Genomic DNA, 16,437 nt, shown 5'->3' with positions numbered 1-16,437 from the left:
AGAGAGGAAAACAACGCCATTAATCCCAGGCGGAGGAGGGGAGCCGCAGCGAGCTCGGGGGGAGCAGCGGGGCCCGGCGGCTGCAAAGCAGCTGCTTCGCCCGGCGCGGGTGCACAGCGCACCCCCCCACACACCAGAAAGGGCTCCAGCCGCACAGCGACCGCGCAAGTTGCGCGCTAAGAGCCGCCCGCGGGGCGCTGACGCTGCCGAGGCGCCAGCGGGAGAGCCCGTAGCATGCGGCTGCGCGCCTGCGGAGCGGGGGAGCAGGGCGGCGGTGCTTAAGCCATGCGAGAGGGGGGGGGTGCAGGTCATGCTCCCCAAAACCGGGCCGGCTCCTGCTCCGCTCACCTTGCAAGGCGGGGATGGCTTTCCAGACAGACACGGGCCCCTGACTAGCAAACTGCCCCAGGGAGACTTCCAGGAAGAAAATGGGGATCCCAGCTAGAGCCAACATCATCAAATAGGGGATGAGAAACGCACCTTGGGGGGGAGGAGGGGGAGAAAAGAGAGAACAACCTGAATCATCGCGGGAGGGGGGGGGGCGCGGAGGGGCCGCGCCTCTTCGCTCATCACTCCGGGGTGAATTCGCCTCCCTCCGCGGCCCGGTGCGGAGAGCCCCGCGGGGCAGCGCCCCCACCCAGCACCCCCCGTGGCGGCTGCAGGCTGGGAACGGGCTCTCCTCGGGCCGCAACGGGTCCCTTTCTGCCCCTCGTACTAGGGACGACTTAGGACCTGCAGCTATTAAAAATGCTCTATTTGTTACCGATTCGCGGGGCCCCCGGCCTCGACGCGGGGAGCAGCTTTCTGCGTCTCCAGCATTTGCTCGAGGCAATATTACTGTTAAATGAGCATTTTAACACCTCCCACTTACAAGTTTCTTACATGTAAAAAGAAAAAAAAGCTTACTTTTTAAAGAACGATTTTGGTTCTAAACCGCTAGTTCTCGCACACAAAATAGCTCTTGCAGCCTCTACACAACTGTTTTCAATGCCCACAGCAGCAACATCCCCTGCTGACAGTCCTGCGCAGAGGGAAGGGGCTTACAGCTGCGGTAGGTTGTGGCAGTAACACCCACCCGTTCTCACTTTAAGTAAGAGCCCCTGCGAGGAGAACCTCCGCAAATAAACTTTTTCTTCCCCTTGTAAACTATTAAGGGCACAACCCCTCTTCCAACTTTCCTTCTCCTCTGTTTTGCTGAGCAGCATTCGCTCTATTTCAAACGATTACTTTTCAAGCGGGTCATTGAGAGATTTAAAAGAAACTCCCCAAACTTCACGAAATAACACGACGTCTCGACTGGGGTTCAAACGTCCTCGTGTGACTTTCCCGACTCGAAAGTCCTTCGTACCGTCCTCTCCTCCCCCGCTTCCCCCGCCCCACCGTTGGCGGATTCAGACCCGACTGCGTTTAAATTAGGTGAAGGGGGGGGGTGGGGGGCGCGGAACCCTCACCCTGTGCCCAGGCGTGATCAACCCTGCTCTTCATTTTCCTCCCTCTCCGGCCAGCGCCAATCGCAGGTGTTTTTAAGGAAAGCGCTACCTCCTAACGACATCTTGCCGGAGCTTCCCTATTTTCAGGGCTGACCGTCAGAAAACCCCAGCGAGGGTTTTCACTGAGACGCTGGGGGTCTGGAGGTGCCCCCGGCCCTCGGCTCAGCCCGGGGCTTGCTGCCCGGCTTTGCCGGGCAAGCGGGAGCCGCCGGCCCCCGCTTCCCTCGTGTTTCTCCCTGCCAAAAAGGCAGGTGCCGGCTCAGCCACGTACGGTACTGCAGGTAGAGAGACAGGAAAAAGCCATCATACCTCCCCCATTCTTAAAGGCCAGGTACGGGAACCTCCAGACATTGCCCAGCCCCACTGCATAACCCACCATGGAGAGGATGAAATCCAGCTTGCTAGACCAATTCCCTCGGGCTTTATTTTCGTCCCCTACATCGTCTTCCTAAAAGGGGGGGAAAGGGGGGGAAAACAAACAAAAAAAAAAAAAAGAGAGAGATCGGAAAACAGCCACTTTTGCAAACAAGCGTCACGGTGCTGCGGCTGCCGGGTTCACCGCAGGGAGACCCGGCGAGCAGCGGCCGGGGGGGGGACGGGGGACCCTCCCCTGCAGCCCCCGCCCGGGCTCTCTTCTGCCAGAGAAAAAAGGAGAGGGGCTTTTAAACCCTAGCCCTCTCTCAGGCTGCTCCCGGGAGAGGGGAGGCGGGCGACTGCAGCCCGGGGGTGCTGCGGGGGGGGGGGGGGGGGGTGTCAGTTCCCGCTGCCCGGGCACCCCCCCCCCAGTTGGCTCCTCCGGGGGCGAAATGCGCAGGGCTTGGCTCGACGGCTCCCTTCCCGGAGACTCCGGCCACTGCAGTGCGCATCTCCCGGCCGTGCTGGCACCTACACAGGGCCTCAGGGGCGGGGGGGAAGGGGGCACGGCTCCTAATTCCCCGGTGCACGGGAGGTCCCATCGCCCTCCCTGGGGAGCGGAGCCCTCCGTGCCCTTGGACGGGTGAGGACTGACCGCCGGTCCCCAGCAAACCCCGCAGGGACCCAGCCCTTTCCCCCGGCACACACAAACGAAGCGAAAAACCGCTTTTACAGGACGAACCCGCCCCCCTCCCCTCCTTTCAGGGTAAATCCAGATACGCGGGAGGGCAGGGAGAGCGCCGGGGGGGAGGGCCGGCGCCTTCCCGGCCTCGCACCCCGCCAACGGCAAACCCCTCCCGGGGCGCAGGGCCAGGATCGGGGAGGGTTTGGCGCCTTGTGGGGTTGGGTTGGTTGATTTCGCCTTATTTTTGGTTACAGGCTCCAAGGCATTCAGCCGCCAGGGGTTTGAGCAGCCGGCCGAGCCCGGGGAGGGGAAGGGCAGGGCATCCTTTCGCGCCTGATGCTGGGGAAAGGACTTGGCCTCCTGCAGGGAGGCGTAACCGGCGTACGCACACGCGTACCGCAGGCCGGAGCCGGGTTATACCGACAGGCAGGGCTCAGTGAACGCGCTGGAATTAGCAGGGAACTGTGGACTGTCGTTTATACCGATACTACATTGTTAGCACTCGCCGGCACTACAAGCACTTTACCTAAGACCCTCTCTCCCCTTCCTCCGTCCCCCCCTCCGCGCGGCACAGCCCCATCCCCGACTGATTTGGACCCGATTTTAGAGCTTCAGCCCCAAATCGGTCCTGAGTGGCAAAGACCTCTCACTCCCACGAGCTGAAGCGGGGGGCAAGAAACCCTGTAAGGAGCCAACTTACCCCCTCCACTCTGCCAGGAAGAACAGAAGTGTTGCCATCCGTGCCCAGTACCACGGTACTCTGGCTCAAGGTCATCCAGGCGCCTTTGGCGTTGTTTCGCTCCAGTGTGCTCTTACCAAGGTTTAGATTAGCGTCCCCGTCTGTGCTTTGCAAAGCGGGGATTTTGCAGTGAGGGATAGCAGCTTGCCCGGCGGCCCCTGCCCCAGGGGTGTGCTTGCACGGAAAGGTTTCCACAGATTCCCTCCGGAGGGTGGAGTTGGCTTGCGCCGGGGTGCTGCTGAGCTTGCAGATCCCGACTTTGGTCCTCTCGAAATCATTTGGTTTAGCTTCTTCGGAGGGAAGTGGTTTGCTGTCGTTAGAGAGTGATCGGGGAAGCCTGGCCATCGCGGCAGGGGCTTGCGATTGGGCATTCTGCGGCTCATTTTCGGGGCTGATTCTTACAACCCCCGCACCTTCATTGGGTCCAGGAGCAGCGGTTTCAGGACTGTTCACAACCGGCTTGCTCATATCCCTTTGACTGGCGTAATCCTAAAATGACAACGTCACATATTTTACCAAAAACTTGGGACTGAAGCGATTCTACGAATTTCTTTCCTCGGGCACAAAACGCGTGCGCTAGAAAATCTGGATACAAAAGTGTTGCAGAATTTCGAGGTGCCCCGGCTCGCCTGCTTGCCCTCTCATTCAACGTTAATATTCTGGGGGAGAAAACAGTAAGGTACACCAAAAACTCAAAACCAACAAACAAAAAACCGCACCAGCTTCCGCAAACCCGTAATTCGAGTTTAAATAAGTGTTTCTACAGCACTGCGCCGCCAGACCTCGTTAGATTTCACATCACGACTGTAGAATGCTCCCTTCCCTATCACCAGTGTAGAAAGATTCTTTAATTTTACGCCCCATTTCCTTTCTGTCATTCAACAATGCACATCGGCTTTTTTTTTATATATATATATAGGCAACAGACAAGCTGCCCTGTAGGCAGCCGGAGGTGTTAAAAAACAAGAGAAATAGTGCTGGTGAGCATTTCTGAGCTGGCTGCCACCCTTCAAAACCCGACAGCAAGACAGTGAAACGCAGAAATAACCACACCACCGCAGCAGAAGTAATGCCAATAACAGCTAGCTTTCCCTATTCTTTTTCTTATCTTTTCGATTCGCGCACCTCTAAATAATTTTTTAAGCATTCCTGTATTCATTAAACAGATTGCTGACGACACTCCCACACCCCCCCCGCCTGTCCCTCCAGTTTAAAATTAAATGCATTAAAATGCATTAAAATGCACCTTCTTTTTATGCCTTAAACAACCCGCAGGCAAACCCTACTTTTCCCATCAGTTTAATATTAGCTTTACAAAGACACCTTCTTATTAGAAGGCGGCTTCACAAAACTACCCGTCGCTGTTGCCGTTGCAAGTTTTCTCTTCGCCTTAATCCCATCTCCCCGCGCCAGGGATCAGACCTGCGAGGACTCGGGCGCTACCCAAGTGCAATTCGGGGTACCACCGTTTCCCCCGCGCCCCCTTCCCCGGCAGCAGCCCTACCCCGGTCCGCGGGAGGCTTCCCGCGCTGGCTCCGCGGGCAGCACGGCGGGCAGCACCGCGGGCAGCGCCGGCAGCACCGCGGGCAGCTCCCCCGCCGGCCCCTCTTCCCTCCCTTCGGCCCTTCTCAGTATCAAAAGGAAGAAATCGAGCGCTTACCGTGTCTTAAACAGCCACAGATTGCCTCGGTAGAGGTAAAACCAGCAGTACAGGCAATTGGCAGACTGGATTTTGTCCAGTCCAGAGCAAAGCTTTCTATACTTCCTTGGGAAAGACCGGGTTTGCGTCAGTGCATAGCAAGGTGCCCTTCGTTTGACATTTTCTTGATAATAAGAGTTTGATAAATCATTACCCTTGGTTTCAGATTTTAAAGGGACAACAAGAAGCCAGAGCGCCGGCTAGCTGTCACTCACGCGGCAGTGGGATTGCGTGTTCCGTGTGACTCATGTGGGGGCTGATTACTAAACCAAAACCAGCAAGAGCACGGAAGAACTTTCTTGCTGGTAATTAGAGGGAACATGTGAGAAACACGTACTACTGCACCCAGAGCAGGAGAGGAATGGGGAGAAACCTTCCCTTTCTACCCCTCTCCCGCCTCCCGGTTATTGTAGTGTGTGATTCATCTCCCTTTTTGTTTTTTTTTCCTGCATTTCTGCAGTTCACAGTTGGATCAGACGTTATAACAACTTACATATATATATCCACATAACTATACACAGAGAGAGAAGTTCGCTGTGTATAAAGTACACAAACACATTTTAATTGTGTCTTCCCTGTTCTCGTTGCACCAGACAACACTGCATCGTCTATTTTTACGGCGCCTCGTGCGGGGAAACCCTCAGACCTAATTAAATTAAAACGATACACACAATAAAGCCATCTTCTCTGTCATCAAAACTATCTTAAGAACAGTTAAGTGGGAGCAAAGATGACGGCAATCGCAGTCAAGTTGTTGGTGTTCTTCCCCCACCCATCAAAGCATTTGTGTTTGGGAACGGGGGTTGTTGGATTACTCGTCATTAAAAGTCAGATGTTAACCCAGAGTCGTTTTTGCAACGAAGTCATTCACCCATAATCACCTCTCGTAAGCGTTATTTGCTATTTGAGGGGCTTTCTCAAAGATTTGTCGCGCACGAGGTAACTTTGTTCACGCTGACAAAAATAAAAAGCGCGTTGGCAAATGGGGATGCTCCCTAAGCAACCTCCCCAGTTGTTCCAGCGTCAAAAAAGCTGTTCCTCCGCATACACTCTGCTACCGTCAGCTTCTCCGGAGAGTATTTTGTATTTTAGCGTAAGCAATGATGTGAAGTGTGCGCCGATTCGGGCCAGGGGAGGAGAGGAGGGGGCTAAACTCGCCAGCACCACATGCATTTCTTGTACGTCCTTGATTTTACGGGTTACTAACGTTTCTTGCAGCGGACAGAGTAAATAACAGAATTCCCAGCAGCCCAGACAATTCTGCAAAGCCTCTGGCTGCCCGGTGCCGTCATGAGCAGGGGGCTGAAGAGCTTTGTTCCACTGCAGGCAGCTGCCCGCAGCGCCAGGCTGCGGCTCGGCGTGCAGGTGGAGCTGCGGAGGAGCTTTCTAGCCCTTCGCCGCCAGAATTCAGCCCAACTCCTTTACGTTACACCTGGTCGCTGCGGGTGTAAGCAGAAATTCACCTGCAGGGATTATTAAAAGCACCACGAAAGCCAAGGAGATTGGGGCTAGCAAAGCAGAACATTGAAAATCGGGGTTTTTTTTGCAGAAAAGATCACCCCCGTCTCCCAACTGAAAAATGCTTTCGCCTTACAGCAGAGCTTCAGAGCGTGCTTACAACCCAGCTACCGCTAACTTATTATGCTGTTGCTTAGAACATATACAAGCATAGAGGTATATAATTATAATACGCACGTATAGGTATTTCTACACATACACACTTTCATACACACTGTGTGCGTAGATTGTTGTATGTTCCTCTCTTCAAATACACTCTTCTGCCTCTCTTCTACCATACACTCTCCCCCGGTCTATTCAGAAATCGAGGGGCACACGCAGAACCTAGTTTTATTGGGGAGGGGGAGAAATCAGTGGTATTTTGCAGCGTTTCCTTCTCGCCGCATCCTTCAGCCGCAGAACAATCTGTTCGGAGCCGGGGAAGGGAGCAGGGTCGTTAGCTCAGTTACGCTGCCCTTCAGGTTACATTAATGCCTCTAAAGGCACGGACCAAATTAAAAGCGACAAGGCAGCCGTCCAAGAAGTATTTTGGTCGCCGAGACCCCCAAACCTCTTCTAGGTTCACAGGGTTGACTTATTTTGGTGGGTTTTTTTTTCCAGAAAATTGACAATATTCATTCTTCACGTTCTTGTCTAAGCGATATTTTTGCTTTCTCCATCAGCACTGAAACGTGAAATCGAAGTTTCACCCCTGGAAAAGAGGAATCGATCTCCTCCACTTTCAGAAAAGGCAAGAGCACCCCTCTTTCCCCTGCCCCCCGGGGAAGGGCGCTCTCGGCGCTCTCGCCCGCGGACGACCGGAGCCATGGACCCGTGCTTGGACAAGAGGGAAACCCACAGAGAAACACGGCTCGGATTCAAACATTTTCCCTTATCTTAACGCTCCCGTCGCCGGCTATCGAGACGGCAAAGCCGAGCTTCCCCGGAGCCGTGCTGACCCTGCCCCTCGCTTCTCACACACCGCTTCGGACGGAGACACCTGCCCTTGGGTCCAAACTCCCAGTTCGGAGTTACGGTTCCCTTCAAAACCAAAACAAATCCCTCCAGCGTGGGGTTCTAACCCCCCAGTTAACTGCCAGTAAGTTCATCAAAATGACTTTTCTGAGCTCCTTCTTGGGTTCTCATCGTCCCTCCCCAACGCCTGTCCCGGAGGCGAACCGCCCCTTCACAGTCCCGAGCACGTACCCAAGGGATTAAGGAAAAGGACCTGGCTGCAGCTCACACCAAACACACACCGATCTCTCCCTCCCTCGGGGGGGGGGTCACCCACCCCCGACATAAGCCTGCTCTGCCTGGAGGGGTCCCTGCAGGGACTTGCCAAAGCTTCCCAAAGCCGTGGCCAGCCCCCCGGGGCCGCCCACACCGCCGCTGGGAAGGGACGGCGGCTGCTCCGGGAGGGACCCGGGGGGGGGGGGTCGTCGTGGTCTTTCCAAAAAAAAGGGAAGACACCCCCCCCCTTCTCCGAAGCAGTCCCCTTGGGTGATCCCCCCGCGGACGCAGGGCTGTCCGCTGTCCGCAAACCGGCTCCCTCCGCGGCCTGCGGAGCGGCCGAGCAAGTGCCTCCGTCTTAATTACTTTGTCAAAGATGAAAAATAGCGATTGATTTATTTTTCTTCCCTCGCTCGCCATCCCGCCTCTTCCCCTGCCCCCTCTTTGCAGATAAGCAAATGCGCAAACGAAGGGGGGTGGGAGATGGGGAGCAGGCACCGCCGGGAGCGGGGATGGGGCTCTGCCGGGACCCCCCCCGGCACACAGCCCCCGGGCCCCGCTGGCTCGGAGGGTGCCCCCTCGTCCCCCCCTCCCTCATAACACGCACTCTCCTGCCTTTACACCGCATTCGTGCCGCGCCTCAGCGGAAAAAAAAACAAGTCACGGCCGGAGCAAGCGGTGACACCCCTCCACAAACACCCCAAACCGGCCGACAGGCACCCACGCAGTTCCCATCCCCGCGCTAAAATCTCTCGTTCCGGCTACTTTATGACTGGGTTGAGCATTGCAGCTATTGCTCTTAAATCTGCCGCCTCCTCCTTCCTTCCCACGTGAAAGTTTGCCTAAAATTGACGGAGGCAAGAAACTGCACCCTCATCCCCCCCTCCCCGTTTTCTCCCAGGACTCCCAGCCGCAGCCTTTGCAACCCCTGCCAGTGCCCCTCTCTGAAGCCACCGCTTGTCCCCGGGTCCTCACTTAGAAGGGGAAATCAGCTTGTGTCAACCAGTTCACACAGCACGCTAATTCATGCAGCTAGCGGGAGGTTTCCTTCTTCCCTCCTCTCCTTGGTCTCACCTTTTTTTTTTTTCTTCTTTTTTTTTTTTGCACGGAGCTTTCCGGCAAATCCGGCGGTGGTGGGAGTTCTCCACAGAAAACGGCCATTTAAACTCTTTTCTCCCTTCAAGCTAAAAGGCAAATACAATGGTAAGGATCAGGAAGGGTGCGAAGACCTGGGGGAACGCCTTTAAATGCCCAGTTCAGATTGCAATTGAATAGCCTTTTTATTACAGGTAATTAGATTAGAGAGGTGTTAAACGTCAGCTGTGAAATGCACTGATTCGGTCTGTACCGCGGACTTTGTGGATCTGACTCGCAGATCCAATGTGCTTTTCCTCTGCTCGTTAAACTTGCGGGTAGGCGACGCTGAACTCGGGCAAGTCCCCAGCAAGGGCGAAGAGCTCTTTCTGCAGCTCAGGACAGTCTCATTTGCAGCCCGAGAGAGGGGCAGGTCCCCGTCCCTTCTCTGAGGACGCAGAGCTGCAAAGCGAACCTCGAGCTGCTCCCCGGTGAATAAACCTGCCCTCACCCGGGGCTTTGAAACCTTGCGGAGAAATTCCAGTTTGGGGTAACACGGAAATGTTAATATATTTATGTGTGTAAAGATTACGGCTTTTCTTATAACTATGTTTTTAACCACTGACATGATTTAACTATAGCGACACAATGGTACGCCAAGAACAACATTGTATTCACTCAGCTGAGCTAGAAATCAAAAGCAGGTCTCAATAAGCCAGATCTCGCAAAGTGATACTTGACCTTCACTTTCTTGTATTTCCCTTTTCATTCTAACTATATACGTGGATTTTTATAGCCTTAACAGTTTTCCCCTGCAGAGAGCATGGACCCTTCCTTAAGACAAAGATTCACCTTATCAGGCTGCAATATTTTGCCCCTCTCAGTTAATTATGTCCAAATAATGAAGAGACTGTAAAATCTTTCAGGTGATCATTACCTGATATTTCTCTCCCGTGAAATGCCTCAGGCTCATCCTGCTATTTATTAGCTCTACTGTACGCTTTCTGATGAGCTTGCTTCCAATTGCCTTAACCTACATAACTCACTGCGTGGCCCTTGGATTTTCAGATAATTGTCAAAGCCCGGCATCCTCACTGTGAAAAAGGAGTCAGTTCCCCGCGAGATTTAACTCCTTCAGTGGAGACTGCTGTAAATAACAGAAAATTAAAAGAAAGGGGGATCAGGTGGGGGGAAAACAGAAGCATCTGGAGGAACTTCCTGCACCACTGGGCAGGCATTTATGCTCCTAACAGCTATTTAACCCATACATACATGTTTCTTCTTTTGTCCAGACATTTTCCTTAACCACAGGGCGTAATCTCAATACAAGGCATAATAAACACAGGTTTAAGCCCCCACTTTACAATAGGACAGGGCTTAAAAAACAAAAGCACATATTTAATGAAAAGTGATAAGTAAGTGCTATCTAGAGCTCTAAATATATTTCCATGATTTACCCGTGTGCAATCAAGTCAAAGATATTTTTTTCTGGCGCCACAGTAAGCTCCAGGCTTAGCCTGGCCCAGCCACTGAACTCAACACTTCTCCCTATTCAGGTAAGAATGTATCTGTCCTTACATTGCAAACAAGATAAAAATACATCTTTTTGAACTGGTGGTGCTCAAAACTGGATTAAGAGCAGTAGTTTCTTCTAACTGTACAAATACATACTAAGTAAGGTTAGCACAGAGAACAGACAAATAAACCTCCTTAAATCCACGCTGGCTCTGTGCAGGGAGAGCTGCAGAAACAACACCTAAAGGAGCGCTTTGCAGAGCAATCCAAGCGCTTCTGGATTTCATCAGCCAGCTCGCTTTATCTCAGTCTTGGCCCAAATCTAAGAGGGGTGATGGACAGTGGCTGTGCCAACCGTGGGACAGAGAGGCTGGAACAGAAGCAGATCCTGGTTGTGAGAAGAGCGTGGCAGCAGCCCTGATACCAGATACAGCAGGTCAGGGAGACAGGGACAAGGAACCGCGCGTGGAGGGACATTGAACCCCAGCACGTTCACAGGGGAGGTTCACCTGCAGAAAGGTGCCTAAACCACCTGCAAGGTGTTTGCTTGGCAAGTGGGGAAGCTTTGGAACACACAGACTCATTGTTCAGCCGTGAAGCATCAACTCAGCTAAATTGCAATACTAATAAAGATTAACACTATCTGAAAAAAGTAATTCTCCAAAGTGTGGTATCTCAGTTGCTTGTTACCATGTGAACATACCATGCTTATGTTTGAACTCCTGATCAGAAATTTGGAAAGAAAATATCATGCATGAGAGAACGCTGATTTTCTAGGCAGATGCCCTGGGAGGACACCACGAGCATCACACAGAAAATACACCAGATTCTAGCAGATAACCAGTCCATTTTAACACCTTTCACTCACTGCCTTATTCACTTTTGACTGTTGAGTCAAAACCAGTAAGAATGAAAAAATCGTGGCATGCACCTCTGTGAGGCTATGGGAGCTTTCCCAGGAGTCAGCAACATTGACTACATGGTCCCATTTTAAGAAAAAAACATGATAAACATACTAATGTAACTACTTGAGTATTTCACAAGGCAAGTCATGACAGTCATTTGGATTTCTGACTGGGGGGGGGGAAGCAAGCCTTAAACTTTTTCTGTGGTCTCTCATAGGAAGTTCTTGGTTTGTTTAAACCAGAGTGCTCCGCATTCATTTTTATTTCCTCTTTCACTGTGAAAGGGGAAATCCCCCAACACATAGTGAATTGGGTATGGCGATTGTCACACAGAGACAACAAAACTGTGATCCCTCTGTCAGCATGAAAAAATCCCACACTTCATCTTGCAGAGTGCCAGATGAAGGAACCCATCTGTTCACGGTTGATAAGTCAACCCAGTGTTGGGATGTAAGTCTAAATCAATGAGTGGTTTGTAGGACATTCATAGGAGCGGCGAACTTTTAAGGTCATAAGTTAAATCTAACTTTATTTTGGCTGAAGAATAAATGCCAGGGGCAAATTTTCAGCTACAGCTGCTCTCACTTGGACACCCATTTGGAGGACATTAGTAATGACTCCCTTTCCTGAACCAAACTGGTCCCAGTGTACTTGGAACAGCTCTGTGGGAACATACTGGTGGAAATGCTTCACCTAATCACATCCTCCTTAGCAGACTCGCAGTGTAAGTCCAGAGAGAGTCCCTATTCTGGGGTCTAAGGTTGGGTACGAGAGAGTGGGCTATGCCAACACTGTGGCAGCTGGGAACTACCCCGTGGTTGAGGAACAGAAGATAGGGATATATAACAGAGCCACTTTTCAGCTCCATTACACCGTCAGATGGCTCAAAGGGGCTGGCATCACAGCAGAGAATCTGGCTTACAGCTTGTACACATGTGGCTGTTATTCAAAGCCTTCTCAGCTGTTAGTCAAAGCTACATAATCCCGTAACGTCTGCACTCCACTAAGCGCAGACCTACGCTCTATAATCCCACAGCGCTTTTTCTGGTCAAGCTGAACTAGACTTGAATTGTAGCATACCTTCAACTTGAATTCTGAAGAGACAACTCCAACAATATTTGCAATAAAAAGTTACATTACAAGTACTATTTACTCCCCAAGACAATCTGTGCATTCCTTTTAGGGTATTGGATTTAAAACAAAGACATTGAATTGCTTAAAAACAGTTAGAAAAAGCAAGTAAGCTTCTACCAGTTTACATATTGAAATCAGGTTTAAGCATTCCCTTGAGCATAAATGTCCAAGTAATTAGGATGACACTGCCCTCCTAAGGTACGAGATTCATTGTTTAAATGACCACTTTGTTAATTCCTATGGTTCATCTTCTGAGATTCTGGGTAGCTTCAACACTGAGCTCCAAGTATACTTAATGCCTTGGTCATATAAAAAATTCAAGGTGATCCACTGTCTAAGGTGATGGAAAACAAGCCAGACTTCAGTGTCAAGACCATTTTCTTATTAAGCTTCCCGGCTCACTCCTACACTTGTCAGTGAGACGGCAAGAGATACGGAAAAAGATCACCAGAGGTATTTCTATAGCCAGTTTCTCCTGAGTACCTTTTTAATTTAATCTTTCTTTACCTTTTTCTAATAAAGCCACATTTACCTGGGACGCTCAGAGGATGTTTTCTCATCACATAGCAAAGAACTTAAAATATAACTAAATACCATCATTTCTCTTCTGCAGCTAAAGCAGCAGACAATCAGGCCCAGCACAGACAGGCAGCGGATGAAACTGGAGAAGGGAGGAACCTACCAAGGATGATGTGAGACCAAGGACTTAAACCAGTTTCATATCCCCTTGTGTGACCTCTCAGTAGAGGGGCCAATAGTCTGAGATAAATGCATTTACGTAAGCAACTTTAAAAAGTATTAGCCATCTTAATTTTAGGCAAATGCCTGAGTATAAAGTATTGTTATGCTGGCAGCCAGGATGAGGTTTCACTGGTTTAAGGAATTAGACCCTCCCCACTCCTCCAAAAAACTCTTTCTGTCAAGCCTTAACTGAAAGAAAAATTGGTACAACAACGTGTCTATGAATCAGTCCTTATTACATATTTTCATAGTCTCTAGAAATATGACTCTGCGATATAACTATGCCTTGAGGCCACTCATACTATGCTTTCCAAATTGCATCATACTTCTAGAAAACCTTCCTCAAAACTTGAGCATTTTTAGCACCTTGGCATTAAATGTCTCCTTTCCAATCCAGCAATTCATTTATTTCTTGTCCTTTGCACAGACCATCAGCTGATGTGGATTTATTTGCATTGCCCCTTCACCGTAGCATCCCACACTGACACCAGAGATTAACTCTATGTCCAAAAATAGCTGGACTTTATTAGGAAACAATCTGAATCAACAAAATCAGAGTACTCAGAGTTGGGGGGGGAGGGAATCTATTTCAGCAGCCAATTCAGCCCTTAATAACATGCTTTAACTTGGTCAGCCCTGAATTGGTCAGGCAGTTGGGCTAGATGATCGTTGTAGGTCCCTTCCAACCGAAATAGTCTACTCTATTCTACACAGATCCCGAGATCAGGTAATGAATCATCTTGAGTTCAAAGCACAAGACAAAAAGAGCCTCACTTTTGTCCAAGGTAACAGTCGCCCAACTTGACTGGTTACATGCAATTACAAAGAAGTCGGCAATATTCTATAGCTGAAAGACAGAATTCATACTAGAAAGGGATATGAAGAGCAACGAGGCTGGTCAGGGTGTCTGGAGAACAAGTCTGATGAGGAGCGGCTGAGGGAACTGGGGTTGTTTAGCCTGGAGAAAAGGAGGCTGAGGGGAGACCTCATCGCTCTCTACAACTCCCTGAAAGGAGGTTGTAGCGAGGTGGGGGTCGGTCTCTTCTCCCAAGTAACAAGCGATAGGACGAGAGGAAATGGCCTCAAGTTGTGCCAGGGGAGGTTTAGATTGGATGTGAGGAAAAATTTCTTGACTGAAAGAGTGGTGAAACACTGGAACAGGCTGCCCAGGGAAGTGGTGGAGTCCCCATCCCTGGAGGTATTTAAAAGACGTGTAGATGAGGCACTTAGGGACATGGTTTAGTGGGTGGTGGTGTTGGGTCGATGGTTGGACTCGATCTTAGAGGTCTCTTCCAACCTCAATGATTCTATGATTCTATAAAGCAATCTAAAAGTAGTTTCAAAATTATGCTTGGTGGACAGGCAAAAGGGACTATAAATTAATGGAGAAATTGTGACATTGAAAATTACGTGCATAAAGTAAAGTTTGCCATCTGCTCGTGGTCATGTCAAGTTAGTCAAGTGACATTAGCGCAAGAGGAATAGATTCAAGAGAGTAAGATTGAGCACCACAGCAGCCAGTGCCTCCATATGCTGGGGTCCTAAATCTTCGTCTGTCTGAAGCTGGAAGTTAAGTCCTAGACGGAAAGGACCCAGAGAGATCCTAATGGCAAGCCTACCCCCACCAGCTTTGGTAAAGCAGCTTTATTGTGCTTTTTTAAATTTTTATGCTCGTTTTCCTCATTACCTGACATTTTGCAAGTAGAGTCCCATTCACCATAACAAGACTTCTTGTCATTCAATCAATCATTCATTCAGTGTCTGAACAGCAGCTTAGGCACCAGAGATACAGGCTGAACTCTTACCCTTCCCTCATGCATCTTTCCCCCCCCCCCCCCCCCCCCCCCCCCGCCTATTTTGTAATCCGTTTCTGAAATGCCTGGCCTACCCGCTCAAGCTTGGCTGGTGGATCATCGCCATGTACTTCTGACCAGAGAGGCAGCTAAAGGGGCACTATCTTCGATACCTCATATTTTCCATGTCAGAGTATGGATGAGATGGTGTACTGGGCCTATCTCTCATCAGCAGTAAGAATGCAAACATGAATCAGCACAAGATAGAGAAGCTGCCCTGTCAATCTTTGCTTTCTTTTTTTTTTCCTCCCTTGTGGTTGTTTTTGCCTTGTTTTGTGATTTTTCTTGGTTTTTTTTTTTTTTTTGTAGCGCTTTTTTTTAAAAGTAGCATTGGAGTCTAACAGCAGCAGTGGTGGAAAATAACTCCAACCTCTCACTTGTTTTTATTGTTTTTCCCCAAAAGAAAGTGCCTACCATTTTTAAAACCTTGTGAACACCTAATAGGATTATATTTCCCTTTTTCCATTTGTTTTCTTAACATATCTTCAATAAAAGATTAAAAAAAAAACCCTTTTCAGTTAATCCTGTACAACCTTTACTTTCAAAATGTCAGACTTAACTATTTTATGTTGTACAGCAAGACATCCATGCTAACCTCTTTCCTCCTCCGGATTTATTCTGTTAGCATAATATGGTCACATTTTCAAGGAAAGATCACTTCTGAGATGAGAGGGCAATGCTCAGCATCTCTTACAAATATATTTGGGCTCAGGCATTCCCAGCTGACTACCCCTCTTTTCCTCAATAAACACATCAGTAATGGGGGAATCTCTGATGACTTAGACATGTTGTCCTGCCACTGCTCACACAACTCCCCTTTTAAAAAAAGGTGAAAACACGTGACTAATTGACACAAGAGACATCTATGCAAAAACAAGAGACACCCAGAAAGCAAGATTTCTCCATTCAGAACACCCCAACACACAGGCCCTCAAAGCCACTTATGGATTAATTCTCCGCCATTTATCTGCTTTTTTTTTTTCCTTCTCTCTAGATGTCGTGCAACGAGGGAGCAAGTTGCTGATGCAGGCACTTGATATTCTGGCCTTTTTTGTCTTGCTGTTACAGAGGAGAAATCTAAGAAGTCTTTTGGGGGCCCTTTTATAGTTTTAGCCCTCAATGCTAAAGTGCATCCATCTGCCTGGAGCTCCGGAATGTCCGGCCTTACCCAGGCCGTGTACCACAAGCTTTTACACACCTGCTTCTTCATGGCTAGCTTCAGAATAACCCCTCTTCACGACAGGTAGTCATTTTTCACAAGACGCTGTTACAACAGCTAAGAGCAGCAGCAGAGAAAGGAAAACCATGGCCTATTAAGCAGGCCATTTTCTTGACTAACTTAACAGCAGACTTCCATAAACCTCGTACAACACCTTACCCTTTTTTGGCTGTGCCCTTACCAGCCCCCATATAGCGCAGCCCAAGCTGGAAAAGCAGCCACACCAGGGGAATGCTGCAAAATCCGACACGGAAAACAGGAGAGCCTTAACAAAACCAGCACACACACCGCATAAGAACAGA

The 16,437-nt window shown here is 49.9% G+C and overlaps 1 protein-coding gene across 1 annotated transcript in view; it reads right to left on the bottom strand.

Annotated features, from left to right (window-relative positions):
- SLC6A5 (solute carrier family 6 member 5) overlaps window positions 1–1,902 on the bottom strand; it is a 30,069-nt gene extending 28,167 nt beyond the window's left edge. The window contains exons 1-2 of the mRNA XM_076343351.1: window positions 1,800–1,902; window positions 349–480 (exon numbers count right to left, since the gene is read on the bottom strand). Coding sequence (XP_076199466.1) covers window positions 349–480; window positions 1,800–1,869 — 202 coding nt within the window. The 5' untranslated portion in view covers window positions 1,870–1,902. The remainder of the gene's footprint in view (window positions 1–348; window positions 481–1,799) is intronic.
- Window positions 1,903–16,437: the final 14,535 nt, after the last annotated feature.

Source organism: Aptenodytes patagonicus, chromosome 7 (assembly GCF_965638725.1).
Source record: "Aptenodytes patagonicus chromosome 7, bAptPat1.pri.cur, whole genome shotgun sequence".
Lineage (NCBI taxonomy): Eukaryota > Metazoa > Chordata > Aves > Sphenisciformes > Spheniscidae > Aptenodytes > Aptenodytes patagonicus.
The sequence above is the reverse complement of the archived record's forward strand: the minus strand, read 5'-3'. Positions and strand labels throughout refer to the sequence as shown.